This window comes from Somniosus microcephalus, chromosome 25, assembly GCF_052327205.1.
Source record: "Somniosus microcephalus isolate GS21.2 chromosome 25, FLI_Smic_1.0, whole genome shotgun sequence".
In the NCBI taxonomy this organism is placed as follows: domain Eukaryota; kingdom Metazoa; phylum Chordata; class Chondrichthyes; order Squaliformes; family Somniosidae; genus Somniosus; species Somniosus microcephalus.
In genome coordinates, this window is record NC_141011.1 from 48141573 (window position 1) to 48164087 (window position 22515).

The 22515-nt window shown below is 42.3% G+C and overlaps 1 protein-coding gene across 9 annotated transcripts in view; it reads right to left on the reverse strand.

Moving 5' to 3' along the window:
• Positions 1–22515, reverse strand: part of rerea (arginine-glutamic acid dipeptide (RE) repeats a) — a 527918-nt gene that overhangs the window by 167429 nt on the left and 337974 nt on the right. For 8 of the 9 annotated variants that reach the window (XR_015073572.1, XM_085967345.1, XM_085967342.1 and 5 more), the window contains 2 exons: positions 9766–9890; positions 6675–6774 (listed from right to left, as the gene is read on the reverse strand). Coding sequence is in view for 8 of the 9 variants with exons in the window: in XM_085967345.1 (XP_085823471.1) it covers positions 6675–6774; positions 9766–9890 (225 nt within the window). In the remaining variant the exon portion in view is untranslated. Of the gene's footprint in view, positions 1–6674; positions 6775–9279; positions 9298–9765; positions 9891–22515 lie in introns of those variants that run through there. The other variant, XM_085967349.1, reaches the window with a different exon arrangement.

Genomic DNA, 22515 nt, shown 5'->3' on the forward strand with positions numbered 1-22515 from the left:
ATATCTACTCAGCTAAGCATTAGCAGAGAAACATTTTACACATCTAGGGCCTGAAATTCCAGAATCTCCACTCCACTGGTACAAGTGTGGTGGAACGCAACTCCCCTATGTCCATCCTGATGGTCGCTTAGCCCATCACAAATTACTGGGACAGGGTCACCTGCCTGATCTGAGCAGGCAGCCAGGCATGTAAGGGTGCATTAAAGGTGCCTCTCCACCCCCCAATCTGCCACTGGATGGCATAGCATGCCTGTATTAGCATATACAGGACTAAGAAGGGAAAAGTTATGGGGACCCATGTTTTAGTTTGCAGGGTTACCTGGTAAATTAATATACTGCAATTCTGTTAGATTAAACATATTAATGGAAAATTTTAACTATAACCCTTAAAAGGAAAAGAAAATCTTGGGAGGAAATTTTACTTCTTATTCAATGTATTCGTGCCTTTAATAGAAAAAAATAGCAGTTTTACGATGAAATTCTTAAAAATTATAACCTACGAGTAAATTTAATGGGTGAAAAAATGTGGTGCCAGTTTCAATTTTCTTTTTGAAGATCTAGATCTTATCTGTTCTCCCCACCCCTAGTTATTCCTATGCCATTCTTTTTTCTGGTTTCCTTGAATCGCATGCTATCTGTGATCAAGAAAATGGCACCGATCATCACTTTTGCTGCTCAAAGCAGATCCTTGGAGGTACTGAGTGACTTGAAGCCAATTCTCTAAAATGTGAACGCAACTACTACAGAGAACTAAAGACACACGAGATACATATTGCGACTTATCCACAGCGTTCATGAGAATGCTGGACTTGTTAACAAATAAAAGCTATTTAAAATATCAGATCAAATATTTCTTCTCATCTAAATGTTCCTTTTTGTGGTTAATGAACAGCGTTTCCAGTAAATGGGGGAGGGAGACAAAATCCCAGCAAAAAAGAGAGGGAAAAAACTCCTAACTGCAACATAACACAATCACACACTCAAAATAGCAGCCTAAGTTTAATCAACATGTCTGCTTATATGTTGATCATTTGCTCTTTGTTTATGGTGAAGCAACGGTATCGAGTGAAGGTTCAAGATGAACGCTTGAATGAAAAAAAAGACAATAAATTTTCACTTTTAATGCATTCAATTTAGGCACTCTGCGTCAGTATCTGTGACACAGAGGGTCTGAATTTATCAAAATCAACTGAAAAGTAAAACATTGTGCCACACAAGTTCCCTGATTTCAGCCTGGCTGTCTCAAAGAAGTTCTGAGGTAAGGTGAGACACAAGGGGAGGGACAGCAAATCTGCCTAATTCCTAAACACATCTCAGCTGCCAAGTAAAAGAAAGGAATTGGCAGAAAATTGAAAACCGGTTACATGCTTGTCTTTTTGATTGAGGAAAGATGCAAGTGACTTAAAAAGAAAATACATTTTTCACCCAACTGATGGGAGAACCTCTCTATTTTTTAATAATATATATTTTTAATAAGACTGTAGAATTCAGTGTGCGCATTTTTATTGTGTACATCCAAATGAAGCTCAACAACTCTTTCGAGTCTTCCCAGTGGTGTGGCTGTTCACTGGCCGGCACTGCATAGTGCTGCCCTGGAGACATAATTGGTAATGATGAAAATTAAATTTGAATCGAATTTCAAGCTACTCTGAAAATAAGAATACCATTAATGTATGGAAAATATTGGCAGCCTGTGTGGCTCAGGTTTATTAACAGTCCAGCCCAAGTTATCGTACGTACCGTACCTACTGTGGCTAAGCCGTTGCATACCAAAAACTTTGCTTTTTTCAGGTTTTCCACAAAAGCCTTTATTCCCATATTAAAAATAAATGTATCTTGTTATAAGATTTTTATGCTTTAATGTATTAGAGGCTGCAAACAAATGTGTATATGTAGCACACACATATTAAATATTTTTATGCTTTAACAAGGAAAGCAGGAATTTGCCTTTACTATAAACCCTTTACCGCTAAGAATGTCAGAAACTTCAATTACTTGTATTTATATCTATCAAAGCACAGTGCAGCACCATCCAGCACAGGCGTAAGCAAGAAAGATTTGGGTTAAGGAGTGAATTTGAAGCTTTTTCTCAGATGACATAAAAGTTGGATGCATGGACATTTCAAAAAACACAGGTTATTTCAAAAGTTGAGTTTAAAAACGAAGCATGCGTAATACAGCGTCTTTGAGAAGGGTAGTGGTGGCAAACCATTTGCCTTTTAACAGAAAAGTGGGTCTGGAACTAGAATCAATGTGGGGGAATGAAACAGGAACTACTATTGTCCAACATGCATGGAACTGATTTTAGTAGCTGATGGATTATGGCCAAATTCATAGGTAGAAGTTTAAATGGAGAAAAACCAGGAGTCAATGCAAATACAATAGAACCACCACTTAAGACAGCGATTGAGCTTATTAATGCTTACACAATCTTTTTTTTAATCCGTCAAAGTCATTTCTGATGTGGCCCATTTTCAGAGTTCAACATACAACCAGAATTGGATTTTCAGAATACTGTATTCATCCACCCCCATTTTCAATTCAATTTTCCTCTTCTTACATTTCTGCCACCACACATCATTCCCAGTTGAGAGCATGCTCCCTGCCAATTTGACTCTTCAGCCATTGAGTGGACTGGAGTATCTCCAATTTTCTTTCTCTCTCTACCTTGTGGGAATTATCTGGTAACTACTCTGCGCCTGACAGAAAAGCTGAGATCAGGAATTTCTTGAGTAGGCAATCACAGGAATGACACACACATCCTACCAGCCCTTGATGCACTAAAATACTATACATTACATCATGCACACCCTTTGAGGGAGACAGGATCATTCAATTGCTTTAGCACTGTGAAAAACTAATAGGGTTCCAATTAGCCATTTAGACTGGCTTTCATACTCTGAAGTCTGCATCTTGGCAGCAACATTTATTCAGAACAAAAAGGGGAATTAGTGAATTATTCATGAATAAAGGTGTATTATGGTACCTTAAAAATGTGAAGATTTTCATTCAGGGCCCTACAAAGAGCTTAATAAGTAGGGAGTAGCCGGTTTTTTAAAAAAGATACGCCCAAGGAATGAATCATCCTTAAAAATGAAACAGTTTTAGCGTGATACAATTCTCAAGCTCCTGTTGGGACTTCAGGTTCAAATTTAATCAGCTATAATCTTGAGGTATCCATTATCCTCTTTTTCCCTTGCTAGCAAAGCCTATTCACTAAGAATTTCAGCTAAATATAAATGAATTGATCCAATGCATCTTATACAATTACAGCAGTTTGTATTTTTGTCATATAAATAATGATTGGAAGAATACGTTTATTACATTTCAGAATACAGCTGAATGACATTTCTCATTTTCTGTCCCTCATAGCTATCTTTCACAATTAACAGTAAATCCCATTGCTTTCTGCCGCAGTCTGCCATTACATAAATAAAACATTACAGCAGTGAGCTGCCAGCTTTGATTTATACAACGTGCTGCAGTAAAATTGATGAAGTTTTCATCATACTTCCATAACTTTGGACGAATTAGCAATGTGTATTATACAGTGCCGACACAAATGCAGCAACAGTACTGCTATCAATAGTTGACTGTGTTGGTAAAAAATGGATTATTTAAATATTTTGAAGGTTTATGGATTTAATGATTGCTGTGGTGTAACACAAATTCAGTGTTCTGGTTATTAAATGGAATATGTTCTCCATATCCTTTAAAATCCAGAGCCAACATTTATTCAGTACATCATTTCCATGACTTAAGTCCGGTCCTGTCCTGAAATAGGTGGTTGCCAAATCTATTAAACTGCTCAATTGTGAAGTCAATATTTAAACCTTTCAATAACCCCCATATTACAGTAACATATATATATATTTTTTAAGACACAACAGTACCAGAAGGCACATGTACAATATTTAGAATTAACCAGAAAAAAATCCAGGAATTCAAATTTCTATTTTAAAGGACATTCAATTATATTTATATTCAATTAAACATCCTGAATGGTCCGTATGCAGTAGTACAATTTTTAGTAGGTTCAAATTCAAAGATCAGAATTTGATTAGATGCACTCTGCATGTTGAAAGATGTCACTTTCAAATGCACAGATGTTTTATAACCTACTGGCTAAGAAATTAGGAGATCATTGCTTCTGACATAAGAATTAAAACTATGATTCAGAATTGTCTATGTTAATTTTGCAGATGACACAAAACTAGGTGGGCGTGTGTGCTGTGAGGAGGATGCAGTGAAACTCCAGTACGATTTGGACAGGTTGGGTGATTATGCTGCATTTGCCATGCATCTGCCCAATGTGGATAAATGCGAGGTTATTCACTTTGGTGGCAAAAACAGGAAGACAGATTATTATCTGAATGGCAATAGATTGGGAAAAGGGGAAGTGCAACGAGACCTGGGTGTCCTTGTGCACCAGTTGCTGAAGGTAAGCATGCAGGTGCAGCAGGCGGTTAAGAAGGCAAATGGTATGTTGGCCTTCATAGCGAGAAGATTTAAGTACAGGAGCAAGGATGTCTTGCTGCAGTTGTACAGGGCCTTGGTGAGACCACACCTTGAGTATTGTGTGCAGTTTTGGTCGCGTTATCTGAGGAAGAATGTGCTTGCCATGGAGAGAGTGCAACGAAGATTCACCAGACTGATACCTGGGATGGCAGGAATGATGTATGAGAAGAGATTGGGTTGATTAGGCTTATATTCGCTGGAGTTTAGAAGAATGAGAGGGGATCTCATTGAAACTTATAAAATTCTATCAGGACTAGACAGACTAGATGCAGGAAGGATGTTCCCAATGGCAGGGGAGTCCAGAACCAGGGGTCACAGTCTAAGGATAAGGGGTAAGCCATTTAGGACTGAGATGAGGAGGAATTTCTTCACCAAGAGAGTGGTGAACCTGTGCAATTAACATAAGAACATAAGAAATAGGAGCAGGAGTAGGCCAATCGGCCCCTCGAGCCTGCTCCGCCATTCAATAAGATCATGGCTGATCTGATCCTAACTGCCAATCTACTATCACAGAACCATCTCCTGAATCCAACAGAATTAGACACACGAAATAGGAGCAGGATCAGGCTACACGGCCCCTGGGCCCGCTCTGCTACCCACAGGGCCATGTCCGATCCGAACCTAGACTCATGTCCAAATTCCTGCCCGCTCCCCGTAACCCTTAATTCCCTTTACTTCTAGGAAACTGTCTATTTCTGTTTTAAATTTATGTAATGATGTAGCTTCTACAGCTTTTTGGGGCAGCATATTCCATGGACCTACCACCCTCTGAGTGAAGTAGTTCCTCCTCATCTCAGTTTTGAAAGAGCAGCCCCTTATTCTAAGACTATGCCCCCTAGTTCTAGTTTCACCCATCATCGGGAACATCCTCCCCGCATCCACCCGATCCAACCCCTTCACAATCTTATATGTTTCAATAAGATCGCCTCTCATTCTTCTGAACTCCAATGAGTAGAGTCCCAATCTACTCAACCTCTCCTCATATGTCCATCCCCTCATCCCCGGGATTAACCGAGTGAACCTTCTTTGTACTGACTCGAGAGCAAGTATGTCTTTTCTTAAGTATGGACACCAAAACTGTATGCAGTATTCCAGGTGCGGTCTCACCAATACCTTGTACAACTGAAGCAATACCTCCCTATTTTTATATTCTATCCCCCTAGCAATGAAAGCCAACATTCCATTGGCCTTCTTAATCACTTGCTGCACCTGCATACTAACTTTTTGAGTTTCGTGCACCAGGACCCCCAGATCCCTTTGTACTTCAGTACTTTCCAGTTTCTTGCCATTAAGATAATAACTTGCTCTACGATTTTTCCTGCCAAAGTGCATAACCTCACACTTTCCAGTATTGTATTCCATCTGCCAAATCTCTGCCCACTTACTTAGCCTGTCTATGTCCCCTTGCAGGTTTTTTATGTCCTCCTCACTCACTACTTTCCCTCCCATCTTAGTATCATCTGCAAACTTTGATATGTTACACTCGGTCCCCTCCTCCAAATCGTTAATATAGATTGTAAAGAGTTGGGGACCCAGCACTGACCCCTGCGGAACACCACTAGTTACTGATTGCCAGTCTGAGAATGAACCATTTATCCCAACTCTCTGCCTTCTGTTAGATAGCCAATCCGCTATCCATGCCAGAATATTACCCCCAATCCCGTGATTTTTTATCTTAAGCAATAATCTTGTGTGGCACCTTGTCAAATGCCTTTTGGAAGTCTAAATACACTACGTCCACTGGTTCCCCTTTATCCACCCTATATGTTACTTCCTCAAAGAACTCCAGCAAATTTGTCAAACATGACTTCCCCTTCATAAAACCATGCTGACTTTGTCCTATTAAATTATTATCCAAATGTCCTGTTACTGTCTCCTTAATAATGGACTCCAAAATTTTACCTCTGCCACACAGGGCAGTTGAGGCCAATTCATTAAAAATATTCAAGAAGGAGTTGGATATATTTCTTGAGGCTAAAGGGATCAAGGGATATGGGGAGAAGGCAGGGACAGGGTACTGAATTTGGATGATCAGCCATGATCTCATTAAATGGCGGAGCGGGCTCGAGGGGCCGAATGGCCTACTCCTATCTTCTATGTTTCTATGTTAATCACTCCTGGGACACAGTAAATTGTCCAACGTGTAGGAAACTTACAGTATTTAATGCATTTACTGTAGTGTCATCGCGAGATGCTGCAAGACAGCCATCTTCTGTAGATCCACCATCACACATCCCTGCAAAGGCGGCCATACTCCTGCACGGAAACACATTTTGTATTGTTCTGAATGCAAACCTTAAATTCATATTTCAAATAAATGATCAAAATAGGAAATAAGTACATTCTTAAGGCTACAAAAATTATTCAACTGAAACTTTAGCAACCCTTCTAGTTTTCAGCTTAAGATAGGTTAATTCTACTGTACCTGTATCAGGCCAAGTTGTTCATTTCACAATTAGTCAAGCAACTGAGCAAATATTATTTTATCAACATAACTGACAGATCTTCATAGAATCAGAGAAATCTACAGCACAGAGGAGGCCATTCGGCCCATCATGTCTGTGCTGGGGAAAAAGAGCGATCCAGCCTAATCCCACTTTCCAGCTCTTGGTCCGTCGCCCTGTAGGTTACGGCACTTGGAGTGCATATCCAAGTACTTTTTAAATGTGATGAGGGTTTCTGCCTCTACCACCCTTTGAGGCAGTGAGTTCCAGACCCCCACCGCCCTCGGACTTCCACTTACACATCTATGTGACTCACTATGGAAAACACATACGTTTACTACATCATTATCCAAACTGGTTAAGTATTTTAAGTCTTTACATATATTCGGTACAACAATTAATCAACTGAATAGGGACTGTTTTCCTTTCTAAGTGTTTTCAAGTTATAATAGCTTACTCAATCTTAAAAATCATTTCTACAGTTGCTTTCCATATAGTCTCGACAATTTCTATATAATATTTTTAATTAATTAAAGTGAGCAGATTTAGTTCGTTTGACTTTGTTTTATAGGGTATGAAATAAGGGGTACACAGCATTGGAATAAAGCTATGAGATATAAACATTTGAAAGGTTCAACAATTTCCATCAATTCTCGACAAAATGCAGCCCATTCAAACTGTTGCTTAATTTAGCAATTTGAAAGCAACATAATAGCAAGAAGGAACACAAGAGGTTTTGTATGACAATTACAAGCTGTGTCTAACCAAACTACAGGAAACGCTCATTTAAACGGCACCTAATTATCCGGAATTCTCTAATAACTGGCAAAATTCTGGAGTAGGTTTTGAGGCGTCCGTACACTGTATATTTATGGCTGTGTAACCGGGGTTCTCGTACCTTTTGCCATGTAATCATGGATCCAGCACCGGGGCCCGTGGACCGGGGCTCCGGCGCCGGGGCCCGTGGACCGGGGCTCCGGCGCCGGGGCCCGTGGACCGGGGCTCCGGGGCCCGTGGACCGGGGCTCCGGCGCCCGTGGACCGGGGCTCCGGCGCCCGTGGACCGTGGCTCCGGCGCCCGTGGACCGTGGCCCGGGGCTCCGGCGCCCGTGGACCGGGGCTCCGGCGGACCGGGGCTCCGGCGCCGGGGCCCGTGGAACGGGGCTCCGGCACCTGGGCCCGTGGAACGGGGCTCCGGCACCTGGGCCTGTGGAACGGGGCTCTCGTACCTTGGGCCATTGTCACTCCATGTCCCTTCTTCGTTATCTGGAATTTTTAAACAATCAGCACCATCCCGGTCTCGTCAGTGCCGGATACCAAAGAGTTTCCTGTATATGGTCCAAATTTTTTGTTTTCCTCTTTGTTTTCTGGTCCCCACATCTGAGACCATTCCCGAGACAAGGCAGTGGCAGGACACCAATTTCCAAGCCTCTGCTAATGAAATTTTTAAGCCTCTGCTAACGAAATTTTTAAGTCAGGCACTCGATGTACAAAAGGGACCTGGGTGACTCAGGGAATTATTTTTTTTCTCATTATTTCGCTCTATGGGGAAGTGTTGAGTGCCCACTTAATGCCTGACAACCCATTTGAGATTTGGATGTTACCGCATGGGAAACTGCCCTGTAACTTTGTTTCTTTCCCCCTCCTTTCCTGAAGGATTTGATCCTACTGTGCTAATGTTCTTCAAGCACTAGCAGATCTTTGCATTGGTACTCAACCCAAACGCCCATTGTTCCATGTGTTAAACTAGACAGGAAATGTCAGCAGACTATTTTACCACAGAACGCATCAAAGCTAAACACAGCGGGGTCAGTGGATAGAGATCAGGCACGAGAACCCTAGATGTTCCCCTACTCCTTGCATGCCCAGGGGCCCTGAAGCCAATTGTAGCTCCCCTACCATTTGCCTAACAAATCAGCCAACTCAGTACAGACCAAGTATTGAATCCAGAACCTTCTCATCTGTATTGTTCAGTTCCACACTGAGTAGTACATTTACCAACTAAGCCCTGCTATACTAAAATAGCTTTCTCTAAAGGAATGTCCACTACTTCACCATCCAATCTCACTGTTGCATTTCTTTTGCTTTGTTCAACTTCTTTCTCCTCCCTGCCCCTCCCTTCCATCCTTCTGATTCCTATTACTAGAGGTTTGGCCTTGTTTGGAGAGCAATCACCATCTATAATGACCACTGTAAATGCTACTCCCTGCTTGCCTAAAAGTGGACATAAGGTCTACTTGAGTATTTCCAAGATGTCAAATAATTTGTGTTCTCTGAAAGTGTTGACTAGCAGGATCAAGCGATAAGCACATTCTCACCTGGCTGCTCTCAGGTACAATCATTGATTATGCCCGAGATGGAATACATGACTTCTGTACAATGGGACAGGGCCCCCTCTCTTCTGCAAGATGGAAGCAATCCAATTCTGCAGAGTGCGGGATATAATTGTCTGACTAAAGTCTTTCATGCCCTTAGTTCCAAATGGATGCAGACGGGTATGGGCAAAGGCCAAAATCACTTTGCCTGTTCACTTTCTTGTTGATAGAACACTGTGTGGTATTGGGGGAGGGTGGGAAGGGGGTGAACACTCCAAAATTGTGTAGGTGGGGGAAAACTAAAAAAAAAAAGCTTGTTGGAACCTTAAAATTAAACTAACCTACTATTCAACCCATATTTAGCAAAATGCAATTATCAAGAATATATATGTTTATTTTTTTCCTCGCTTGAGTATTTCCAAGATATCAAAGCATTTGTGTTCTCTGAAAGTGTTGACTAGAGGGATCAAGCTAGAAGCACATTCTCACCTGGCTGCTCTCAGGTACATCAGAAGGTCACAATCATTGACACCTGGCGTCCAAACCAGCTCCTCGTGTTCAGTTACCATCTCACCGGTGGACAGGGGAAGAGGCTTCAATTCTGGAAGTTTAGCCTAAAAAAAGCATTTAATTATAATTATTTTTCAACAGAATGTATGATTTAGCCACGCAGAAGGTTGCCTAGGTGAAAGACAACCTCCAATTTAAGTACCTCTCCTGAACAAGTATAAACAGACATGGAAGGAGTGAGTTAAGAAGACCAAGAAAACAAAATTATCAATTCACAAAATAATTATGGATGAGGAAGGCCATTTGGCCCATCTTAGTTCATCCATCCAGAAAGACCCTAAAATACCCCCACTGTAACAACCATTTCGTTCTTAAACGATTCCTAGGTTTTTGTCTCCACTACTCTATCTGGGAGTCCATTCCTGGGATTGATTACTCTTGTCTGAAGAACAACTACCTGATATCAATCCCTAGTTTTCTGTTTAGTAATTTGAGCTCGTGTCCCCTTCGTCCTACTCTCACAAATGTAAAATAAATTAATGTTCTGGATTTATTTTTGGCATACCATTTACTACTCTATATGTACCTCTATTAGATCACCTCTTTGATGCCTTCTTTCAAGGGTGAATAGTCCCAAGTTTCTCTAGTCTTTCCTCAAATCTCAGAACTCTGACATTCTTGTGGCTCTTCCCTGCAATACTTCCCTTGTGTTTAGGTGACTAGAACTGGTCACAGCACTCAAGATGACGTGACCAGGGAAGTGAGGGGCAGGGAGGAGAAAGAAGTTGAACAAACTATATATTTTGATCATGACTTCTTCTGATTTTTAGTCTACAAACATACACACAATGACAGACAGGAAAGGACCCTTTGGTCCATCCAGCCTGTCCACACAACTTCCTGTCCCCTACTATTGTATCTATATATACAGGAAACTCTTTTTTATCCGGCAACGGCGGGACCGGCGTGGTGCCAGTTTATCAAAAAGTCCGGATTACAGAGAGGTATAGTAAAAGGTACGAGAGCCCCGTACACAGCAACAGATCCAGGCTTCCCTGTTGCTTAGCAACAGGTGCAGGAACCCTGGCCACAAGATCCAGGCGTCCCTGTTGCTTAGCAACAGGTGCAGGAACCCCGGTTACACAGCCACAGATCCAGGAACGGCCACTAATATGAAGTAAAACTTACCTGAACCTGCTCCTGCATTTTGCTGGTTAACAGAGATTTCCGGTTATTTAGGTGCCGGTAAATCGAGAGTTTCCTGTAGTTCAACATACTATTGGTTTTATTGTTAATGTATTGGTTAGACATGTTGAGCATTAAGACTCCTCGATCTCTTTCAACGTCATCCTTACCTATTTCAACACCAGTCATGGAATATGTGTGCCATCCAGTTTTCCTTAATACATGCAGAACTTTACATTTGAGGATATTCTTAACTCAATCTGTAAGGATCTTAAACTAGACTCACTATATTACCCGTGTTACTAGTTCCTGCACAAGTACCAAAAAAGTCAGAATTAATACAGCGGCAGTATTCTGTGCGCTACGCTATTTAACAGCAGACTTTCCATTGTATTTAGGCAGGTTTTTGTTCTAAAACTTGACCACCAATGGGTCTGAAAAATGATTCCAAGAAAATGACAAAAAACTGCCCCAGGCTAAACACCTGCATATCCATGTACTACACGAGGCACAATTGTTCCATTTTTCCAGGTCACCAAATCAGCATATTTTTGTACCAAATAAATATCAGCGGTCGTCTGATCTGTCGACCACTGCTTCAAACAGCATAAAAAGTAAACAAAATACAACTGAAGATCAACTTTATATGGAGATTTGTGCATTGTCTTAGAGATTGGTGATCAAGGGCAAACTGCATTAGCAATTCTGTTTTTAAAGTATTCAGCACAGTTATACCCCAAATATGTAATTTCCCTAAGCATGAAGCACCGCTTCCACTTCACTTTATAGTACAGCGTTCAGTAAATCATTGAATATAACCCCTAATGACTCATGGAAATAGTTATTAAGGGGGATAGTAAAGTGATACGACCATTGCTGTTAAATTAATATTACTATCATCATGGGATCTAATTAGTAGCTTTATCACTGTGATCACTGTACAGATAGTTGATTGCCTTTGGGGCATTAGCCTTTATTTTTTCCATATGGCACATGGTTACAATTTTTAAAAAGATCAACAGATCCACTGAAGTAATATTTAAATTGAAACAATATTCAATAAAGCATTTGAACAGTTAGTGTATAGTTAGACATTTCATCATGTTTTTAATATTGTATAATATCCATTTAGTTCCACTTACAGACATCAACAAAATGGTCTTTAGGTGACAAAAGCGTGGCAAGGAAATTTGTGCAATTATCACATGCGTGCTTATCCAAAACAAATGTAGGCATTAACCTTGCTCTTTTGTTGAGAGGGAGGGAGGGGGGTAAGTGAGGGAGTACATATTTTGAATCTTTGGAAAAGCAAAGATTGATTCCATCAAGACAGAAACCATCAGTGAACAGTGCCTTTTGGTGAGTTGGTAAATCTACAGATCAAAACGCTTCAATCAAAAGGGTGGAAATGAAATTATCTGAAGAATGGGTAAACATAAAAAGCTGACTAATTGTCGTAGTGAGCTTTTCCTTCTTTTAGCTAAAACGCAACTGTCTCTCTCATTTGGCATCAGCGACAGCAAGCTTAAATGTTACACTATCTGAACCACAAATTACAACCACAAAGAAAAGATTACTGAAAGGTTTAAGCTTTCAGTGCTTTGCTGTACATTCTCACAAAACCTCTGCCATTTAGCAGTGCACTGAACTCCCACTAAATTATCAAGCACGTTATAAGAAACACAAAGCGCAATATTAAAACAGGCAAAGAAACCTCAAAAAGTTGAATAATTTATGTCACTCTTTTGTAAAGAACAAAGGATTAGTTAAATGAAAATTAGAGATCAAGACTATTTATCTTATCTAAATTTTCTTTTGGGCTCTAAGTGGGCAGTGCCAAACAGAAAAGTGGCAAAAAAGGTTTGGTGTTACCACAATCGGACAAAAAAAGGCAGCCGTAAATACATAAGAAATAAGAGCTGGAGTAGGCCATTTGGCCCTAAGAGCCTGCTCCCCCATTCAATAAGACCATGGCTGATCTTCTACCTCATCGCCACTCTCCTGCACTATCCCCATATCCCTTGATTCCCTTAATATCCAAAAATCTATCGATCTCTGTCTTGAATATACTCAACGACTGAGGCTCCACAGCCCTCTGGAGTAGAGAATTCCAAAGATTCACCATCCTCTGAGTGAAGAAATTCCTCCTCATCTCAGTCCTCAATGGCCGACCCCTTATACTGAGACTGTGACCCCTGGTTCTGGACTCCCCAGCCAGGGGAAACAACCTCTCAGCATCTACCCTGTCAAGCCCTGTAAGAATTTTTTATGTTTCAATGAGATCACCTCTCACTTTTCTAAACTCTAGAGAATGTAGGTCTAGTCTACTCAAACTCTCCTCATAGGACAATCTCCCCCATCCCGGAACCAGTCTGGTGAACCTTCGTTGCACTCCCGCTACACCATATGGACTGCAGCAGTTCAAGGCGGCGGCTCACCGCCATCTTCTCAAGGGCAACTAGGGATGGGCACTAAATGCAGGCCTAGCCAGCCAGCGACGCCACATCCCATCAATGAATTAAAAAAAAAGTATATCCTTCCTTAGGTAAGGAGACCAAAACTGTCCACAATACTCCATGTGTGGTCTCACCAGGGCCCTACATAATTGCAGTAAGACGTCTTTACTCTTATACTCAAATCCTCTTGTAATAAAGGCCAACATGCCATTTGCTTGCTGTACCTGCATGCTAACTTTGTGATTCTTGTACAAGGACACCCAGGTCCCTCTGAATACCAACATTTCCCAATCTCTCACAATTTACAAAATACTCTGCTTTTCTATTTTTCCTACCAAAGTGGATAACTTCACATTTCTCCACATTATATTCCATTTGCCATGTTCTTGCCCACTCACTTAGCTTGTCTATATTCCCTTGAAGTTTTTTGCGTCTTCTTCCGTGAAGACAGACACAAAGGGCAAGATTTTCATTGGGCCATGGAGGCGGGATTGGAGGCGTGTGGGGGGTTAAAATCCCAAAATGGGGGGCACGAACCCATCCCGCCCCCAACCCGCCTCCATGCCAGTTTCAAAGGAGGCGGGTACCCGTCCCGCACTTTGACCCGCCTCCCCGAAGCGGGAAGGGGATTAGTGCCAATTAACTGCCTGTTAACAGGCAGTTTTTAAGCCTAATCCCGATTTTTAATGTTGAAGTGTGGGATTCCCGACGGCTCCAAACCATGCCAAGTTAGAGGAGGCGGGCCGTCAGGATGAAGGGCTTGGAGGGGTCGAGATGTCCGGTGTTCAGGTGAGTGATGGGTGCATGAGTGCAAAGGTAAGTGTGTTTGGTGTGTGTAAAGTGTTTAAAGAAGTTTTACATACCTTTACAGCCTTCCTTCCTTCAGGTCTCGGGAGTCCCTCATCTCACCGGCACAGAAAGCAGAATGGCTGCGAGCTGTCAAAAATTGCAGCATTCAGCTTTCTGTTCCGGGGAGATCCCTAAATCATCCTGAGAGGAAGGAATTAACCTGGAGTACAGATTGTCAGTGTTTGACAGCTTCAAACAGCTGTCGAATGCTGATATTTCATCTGTCAAAAGGTCTTGACAGATGAAACATCAATCTGTGACGTCACCTGTTGCCGGGTGGCCCTTAATTGGCCTGCTGAGCCCGCTGGGCGGGCTCAACAAGGTCAATCATGTCAAAATCACGTGGGTTGGCTAGAACTCGATGGAGGCGGGACTACAACCCCAAAAGTTGTAGTCCTGCCTCCTACCCGACTGCTCAATGAAAATCCAGCCCAAAGTATGTTTAATTTCTCCGCCATTTCTTTATTCCCCATTATAATTTCTCCTGTCTCAGCCACATTTACTTTCGCTAATCTTTTCCTTTTTACGTACCTATAGAAGCTTTTACAGTCTGTTTTTATGTCTCTCGCTAGTTTACTCTCATTCTATTTTTTCCCTTTCTTTATCAATTTCTCGGTCCTCCTGTGCTGAATTCTAAAATCCTCCCAATCCTCAGGCTTACTTCTCTTTTTGACAACATTATAAGCCTCTTCCTTTTATCTGGGAGGTTCTGGGAACACATTACAAAAATAAAATTGAGCACGTTAAAGCTAAATAGGTTCAGTTTGCTCTTGTACAATATTTAACATCTCGTTAGCCACGGCTGGACCACTTTTCCTGTGGGGTTTTTGTGGTAAATTATGTATTAATTCTTTAAATGCTAGCCATTGCTTGTCTACCGTCATACCTTTTAATATAGTTTCCCAATCTACCTTAGCCAACTCGCCCCCTCATACCTACGTAGTTTGCTTTGTTTAGAATTAAGACCCTAGTTTTGGATTTAACTAAATCACTTTCAAACTCAATATAAAATTCTATCATAATACGAAATAATGCATTTTGCATCAACCTTTGCTCTTAAATTTTTCCCAATTCCAAAAAGAATCAAGAATTTTGATGAATTTCTCTTTCCTCTCTTCTCCTCCGGTGCTTTCATAGCTGTATCTTAACCCTCCCCTTTAACAAGCAGCATGGAAATTAGAATGATGCAGATTATGGTCAAGTGCACTTCTGTGAACACCATTTCATAGTGGGCACAAGAGCTGCATTCCATGCAACAGAATATACACCTCTGTCAATTTGCCCTCACTCACAACACTCGTCACATTGTGAGTTAGTTCTGAAACAGCAAGAACTTCATGGCCATTTGAGAGTTTGTTCAATGCAAGGTGGAATTTGACCAGTCCACAGTGGAATCTATTGTTGTACTTGTGGAAATGCTGGGCTTCCCAGAAAAAACAAGTTCAAAGATACTGGGGTGCAAATGAGCACACAAGATTATTTTCAGATGTGCTAATTGCTGTGTGCATGGCCTTTTTTTAAATGAAGGAACTCAGAAATTGTAACTTGACTCCATTGGTAGAACTCTCACCGCTGAGTCAGAAGGTTGGGAGTTGAAGAATAGACGAGCCCATAATCTAAGCTGATATTTCAGTGCCGTAGTCAGGATTGAGGGAGTGCTGCATTGTTGGAGGTGCCATCTTTCGGATGAGACATTAAACTGAGGTCCCACCTGCCTGTTCAGGTGGGAGTAAAAGATCCCATGGTACTTTTTCGAGGAGCAGTTCTTCCAGTGTCCTGGCCAACATTCATCCTTCAACCAAAGCCACCAAAAAAGATTTCATTCTTGAAGTGTCGACACTGATGGCCAGGCAGGCATTTATTACCCATCCCTATTTGCTACAAGGTGGTGGTGGGCTTCTCCTTGAAGTACTGCAAGGAGATTGACAACTGATTGGCTTGCTAGGTCACTTCAGAGAGCAGTTAAGAGTCAACCATGCTGGTGTGGGACTGGAGTCACATATAGGCCAGACTGGGTATTGATGGCAAGTTTCCTTCCCTAAAGGACATTAGCGAAAGTAGAATTAAATTATCAAAATGCCACAGAGGGTTTTGAACTCGCGTTCTCTGGATTACTTATCCAGGCCTCTGGATTACTAGTTTAGTAACATAACCACTACACTACCGTACCTAGTAGCTTTGTCTAGTCAATTTTCTCGGTGCTATTTGTAGAATCTTGCTTGTGTAAATTGGTTGCTACGTTTGCCTACATAACCACAGTCCAAAAGTAATTCATTGGCTATAAAGTGTTTTGGGACATCTTGAGGATGCGAAAGGTGCTGAATAATTACAATTTCTCTCTTTCTTTCATATTACTAAGTTGTCATTTTATTTTACTGACACTGAATTGTCTCAACACACGCAATTCCAGAAAAAAGAGTGTTCAGTGAGAAAGGCAATGAGTGAAGTTTCACGAAAGCCAGCAAGTTTCAGTGGTTAAATAGAAAGACAGAAAAATTCTAGCAGTGTGGGGAGAGACTAACTCTTACAGCTAAACAGAGCACAACTCCACATCTTTGTAGTGTCAGCCATGGCTCAGTGGGTAGAACTCTCACTTTGGAGTCAGAAGGTTGTGGGTTCAAGTCCCACTCCAGAGACTTGAGCACAAAAATCTAGGCTGACGCTCCAGTGCAGTGCTGAGGGAGTGCTACACTGTCGGAGGTGCGTTAAACCGAGGCCCCGTCTGCTCTCTCAGGTGGATGTAATAGAACCCATGGCACTATTTTGAAGAAGAGCAGGGGAGTTATCCCTGGTGACCTGGCCAATATTTATCCCTCAATCAACGTAACAAAAAAAAAATTATCTGGTCATTATCATAATGTGCGCAATTGGCTGCTGCGTTTCCTACATTACAACAGTGACTCCACTTCAAAAGTATTTCATTGGCTGTAAAGCGCTTTGGGACATCCGGAGGTCATGAAAGGCACTATACAAACACAAGGTCTTTCTTTTCTTTTCTGTGTAATGGTGCATTAATGTAGTGAGTTCAAAGTTCTTCTGTAATACCCTAGCCTCTAGTGCTGTGTGATCCCCCACCCCAACCAGAACAACATTAAAATAACTACGCATGCGTCGCTGTATAAAAGTCATGATTTCAAGGTATACTCTGCTTGCTGGATTTTTCAAGGTGGCTGTGGAAACTCAATGATCGACAAGCCCACTCGCCAAGGCCATAAAAATTGGCTAAGTTGCTGCAGCGGTGCGGCCTCTCAAGGTACTGGTGAAAATAATTTCTTGCAGGCAACAGCACCACCTAATCGACCAGACAATGATGGCACTAAAGTCAGGGCTTTCATCGGCAACAATGCTGCAGGGCCGGTATGTACTTGGAAAGATATATTTTAAAATTTCCTTTCCAATCTTCTGCCCTCTGCTCCTGAAGGTGCTGGCTCATTTCCAAATGGATCTTGCCCAAATGGCCACTCTTCATGTGTAAATCCATTCAGAGGGTTGGGAGACTGGTCAGCAGTGGGGCGGCGTCATGGCCACGCTCACCTGATGCCCACACAAAGATGCATTCTGGCAGAAATTATTGCACAGCAAGCACTAGCTAGATTTTCCCTTCCTAGCCCAGGGACACAGGCCAATTGTAACATGGCTACTGTTAAAAGAAAAGCAAAATACCGCAGATGCTGGAAATCTGAAATAAATCTCGACCTCTCTTTCCTCCTTTAAGATGCTCCTTAAAACCTACCTCTATTCTGCCCTAATATCTCATGTGGCTCAGGGGCAAATTTTGTCTGATAACTGCTCCTGTGAAGCGCCCGGGGACGTTTTACTACACTAAAAGGCACTACAGTATATAAATACAAGTTGTTGTTGTAAAAACAGAAAACGCTGGAAATACTGAGGCGTTCAGGCAACATCTGTGGAGAGAGAAAGAGTTAATGTTGCTGACAAAAGGTCATCGACCTGAAACGTTAACTCTCTTTCTCTCTTCACAGATGCTGCCTGACCTGCTGAGTATTTCCAGCATTTTCATTTTTTTTGCAACCTCAGCTCAGATCAACCCTCTCAGCACAGACCAGGATTCAAACGGGGGTCTTCCAGTTGGCGTAGCTGGGCCACACACTCTCTTTACCAACCGAGTCATTAGGGAGCATCAGACAATGATAACTGGTTATTTATTTTACTTGGGGATTTTTTGCAATCAGTTTGTCTTATAACAAGCATACAGCGTAACTTTTACTACTTTACATGATGTCTAGTAGGTCTGTACAATGGAAATCTTTTCTGCATGGCTTTTATATGCAGTGAGTAAATGACAGGCGCTATATGCCTCAGGCTATGCAGGAATTGTTAGCCGTCGTCTCCAATAGTGCAATGCAACAGCGAGCAACCTGCAAGATATATAGATCTCTTGAATTGCCTACAATTTGATAAAAATAAATAGGTGGAATAGTGCTCCTGGTGCAACACCAAGGCTGCCAATATCAATGTGTGTGGGCTGAAGGAACTGGGCTGTGTGCTCCCACCCATCTGCAGCTGGACCTGGTTTCCTCGGTAGCATGTGGCATAGAAACTGCCGTATTTCAGCTCACTAATTGAATGTCACTCCACCTGGTGGCAAACACATGACAGCTCAGAGAAGGATCAACGTGGTTGAGAGCGTGCTAATCCCGCACTCAGAGGGATCGGGATAAGTTACCATTTCTTACTTACAATTTAATAAGAAGAAACTTATGACGTAAATAGCACCTTTCATGCCCCAATTAATGCCGGCATTTAAAGACGGGAGTGCAGCAAATTTCCGCGTGCAATCCAGTTTCGAACTACTGGCAGAAAGGTCACTGGACTGGATCTCTACTCAAATCTGAAGCTTTCTCCTCCTAAAGGCTGTTGAGGCTAGCGTAATTGAAAACTTCAAAACTGAGATTGATAGATTTTTGTTTCGCAAGTGTATTTTTACGGTGACGGAACCAAGGCAGGTGGATGGAGTTAAGATAGAGATCAGCCATGATCTAAATGAATCGTGCAACAGGCTCGAGGGGCTGAATGGACTACTCATGTCACTATGTTCACATTTTCTGATGCGGGAATACAAGACCATGTCATTATCACAACTGTCAACATTGGACAAATCCGAGATGTGTAATTGTGTGCCACGAGCTGTATACCCGAGGCACTGCCTCCCTCTAAAAACTAACATAATAGAAGCGTCAAGCCAGGCCCTCCCTCGTGCAGGGAGACCTAATTTTCTTTTATAACAGGGGGCTGAATCAATGTGTCACAACAAATGAATGGGCCATATATGATTTAACTGCCTTTGGTCACCCGGAATAACGATTAGAATTAAAATAAAATCCAAACATTACAGGATTTGAGTGTCAGCGACATTTTGTGCAGTGTTCCCGTAAACACTGATATATATATGTGAGAGAGAGAGAACAATCACAGGTGGAAAAAATGGAGCATCATTGTCTTATGAAATCAAACCCCCCGCCCGCCATACCTTAAGTGCGCAAATGAAGAAAAATGGCCAGGACTTTGCAGCTAGACAGTGAGAACTCTTGAGCATGATCTGGCCCATTGTACATGTTTTGGATATCTCAAGTCTAGTGGGTAAAGGCAGCATACACCAACAAAAAAGTTCCAGTTCCCACTTATGCCCATTATCCAGTGATCTCAGCTCACAAGCTCCCATTATTCAGCTACAGGACAGGAAACTTTTTTTTATCCGGCACGGACGGGACCAACGTGGTGCCAGTTCATCAAAAATTCCGGATAACCGAATGCTATAGTAAAAGATACGGAGCTGAGAGCTCCGTATAAAGCAACAAACCCTGCAGCTTCAAAACAATGGCCACAAGTTGCAAGCGTCTCTGTAGCTTAGCAACAGCTGCAGCCACACCCTTGCACAGCAACAAATGGAGGAAGGCACGTAATAAAAGTTACCTGAACCTACTCCTGAATTTTGCCGGCTAACCGAGATTTCCGGTTATTTAGGTGCCGGTAAATCGAAAGTTTCCTGTACAAAGATCTGGAGGTTATTTTATTTTTATTTATGCACTTATTCACATGTTTCTTTGTTGGTTGCAGGGACTGTAGAATTGAAAAAGACTGCTCCCTCATTGGTGAATTTAGACCAATGAAGGAGCAGCCCTTTTTCCCCACCAATCAAGGAGCAGCCTTCACCAATCTTTCAGGCTGTGAAGCTCAATGTATTGCAACCAACAGGAAAAGATGCAATAATTTCAGGGACCAGTAGCACAGGATGCAACGAGTGGTGCAGGCTGTGGTGGAACAGATTAAGCACGGTGACAGCAGACAGTAACAAAGTGGAATAAAACAGGCAGCAGAGGACGAAGTGGCGGGGGGGGGCGGCGCGAACAGACCAAACAAGGAAGCAGAGGACAACAATGGAGCAGATCAAAGTAGGCGGCAGAGGACAATGGATAGTGGCGGAGTAGACCAGACCGGACATGAGGTTGCATATGGACAGGATCAGGCTGAGCACTTAGGCAAGGTATCAGATATAGGCAAAAAAAATACGCAAGCTGAATCTGTTACACAGGCTGTGGGGACAGCCAAGCCACATTAATGTATTATCCACCCCTTTTCTCTACCTTTCACTTCTCTTTCTTCCTTTACAGTCCACCTGGCAGCAAAGCTTGCCTATGTTTTGGGAGCATTGTGACTTCCTTGTGATTAGACAGCCGAATACATGTATTGGTGGGCCTGGGCGCTGTGCAGCAAATACTAGCACGCATGCTAGGGTGAGCCACTGATCAGGGCTTGCAAATCACCACCAATAAAATGGGTTCAAATTATGCAAATTAGTTCCTGCTCCATTGGACAGCTCAGGGGCACGTATTGAGAGGCCCCGGATTAACCAATCTCAGTGCAGTTCAAACAGGCTAAGAGAGTACCCGAGCATCCAGAAATGTCTTGCAAATTGGTTTGTTTCCTCTGCTTTTAAAAAGCCTGTTCAAGTATTTTGTTTATACACAATCACTATACTTTAGCAGCCTACTCAGGTGACTCAAAGTTCAGATATTCTACATAAGAACATACGAAATAATAATAGGATAGTTAGTATGGAATGCCTCGATATTAAAATTCTCATCCTTGTTTTCAAATCCCTCCATGGCCTTGCCCCTCCCTATCTCTGTAGCCTCTTCCAGCCCTACAACCCCCCGAGATCTCTGTGCTCCTCCAAGAGTAGGTCATTCGGCACTTCGAGAATGCTCCACCATTCAATAAGATTATGGCTGATCATCTATCTCCACTCCACCTTCCCCATATCCCTTGATTGCCTTAATATCCAAATATCTGTCGCTCTCTGTCTTGAATATGCTCAACAATTGAGCATCCACAGCCCTCTGGGGTAGTGAATTCCAAAGATTCACAACCCTCTGAGTGAAGAAATTTCTCCTCATCTCAGTCCTAAATGGCCGACCCCTTATTCTGAGACTGTGACCCCTGGTTCTAGACTCCCCAGCAAATGAAAACCATGCCTTTGCTTGCAGAACCACAATAGCTGTTGGTGATTGCACTCATGCAGTGCTCCCACTGCCGGCATCTTTCAGTACTGTATATTGGACATCACCTCCGCACCTTCAATGGCGCCCTAGACCTAAATTTTGTTTGGTGCTAAAAGATGCCACAGATCTCCATCAAGTGTACATCATGACCAGTGGCAGCCTACAAGGTAGATTGTAATTCTTCTGATGCTTGATCGTTGTTGTCCTGATACTGCAATGGCAACAGAAAAGAAAACTCCTAGGAAACTGGGTAGTGCAGTGTATTACACTCTTCTGGATCCTATGTTCAGATCAAGCTTTTAAGAGAAATGTCACTTCTGTCTGTTGGCTGTAATAATCCTACATGAAATAAGTTTAGCAGCATCAATCCAGTTGCTAGTGGGTGTGGGCACACAGTACACAACTCCCTCCAAGTTAGCGCTAAATTCAGAGGCCATAGGATAGTTAGTATGGAACGCCTCGATATTAAAATTCTTATCCTTGTTTTCAAATCCCTCCATGGCCTTGCTCCTCCCTATAACCTCTTCCAGCCCTACAATCATCCGCGATATCTGCGCTCCTTCAATTCTGGCCTCTTGCGCATCCCCGATTTTAATCGCTCCACCATTGGCGGCCGTGCCTTCAGCTACCGAGGCCCTAAGCTCTGGAATTCCCTCCTAAATCTCGCCATCTCTCTTTTCTCCTTTAAGACGCTCCTTAAAACCGACCTCTTTTAC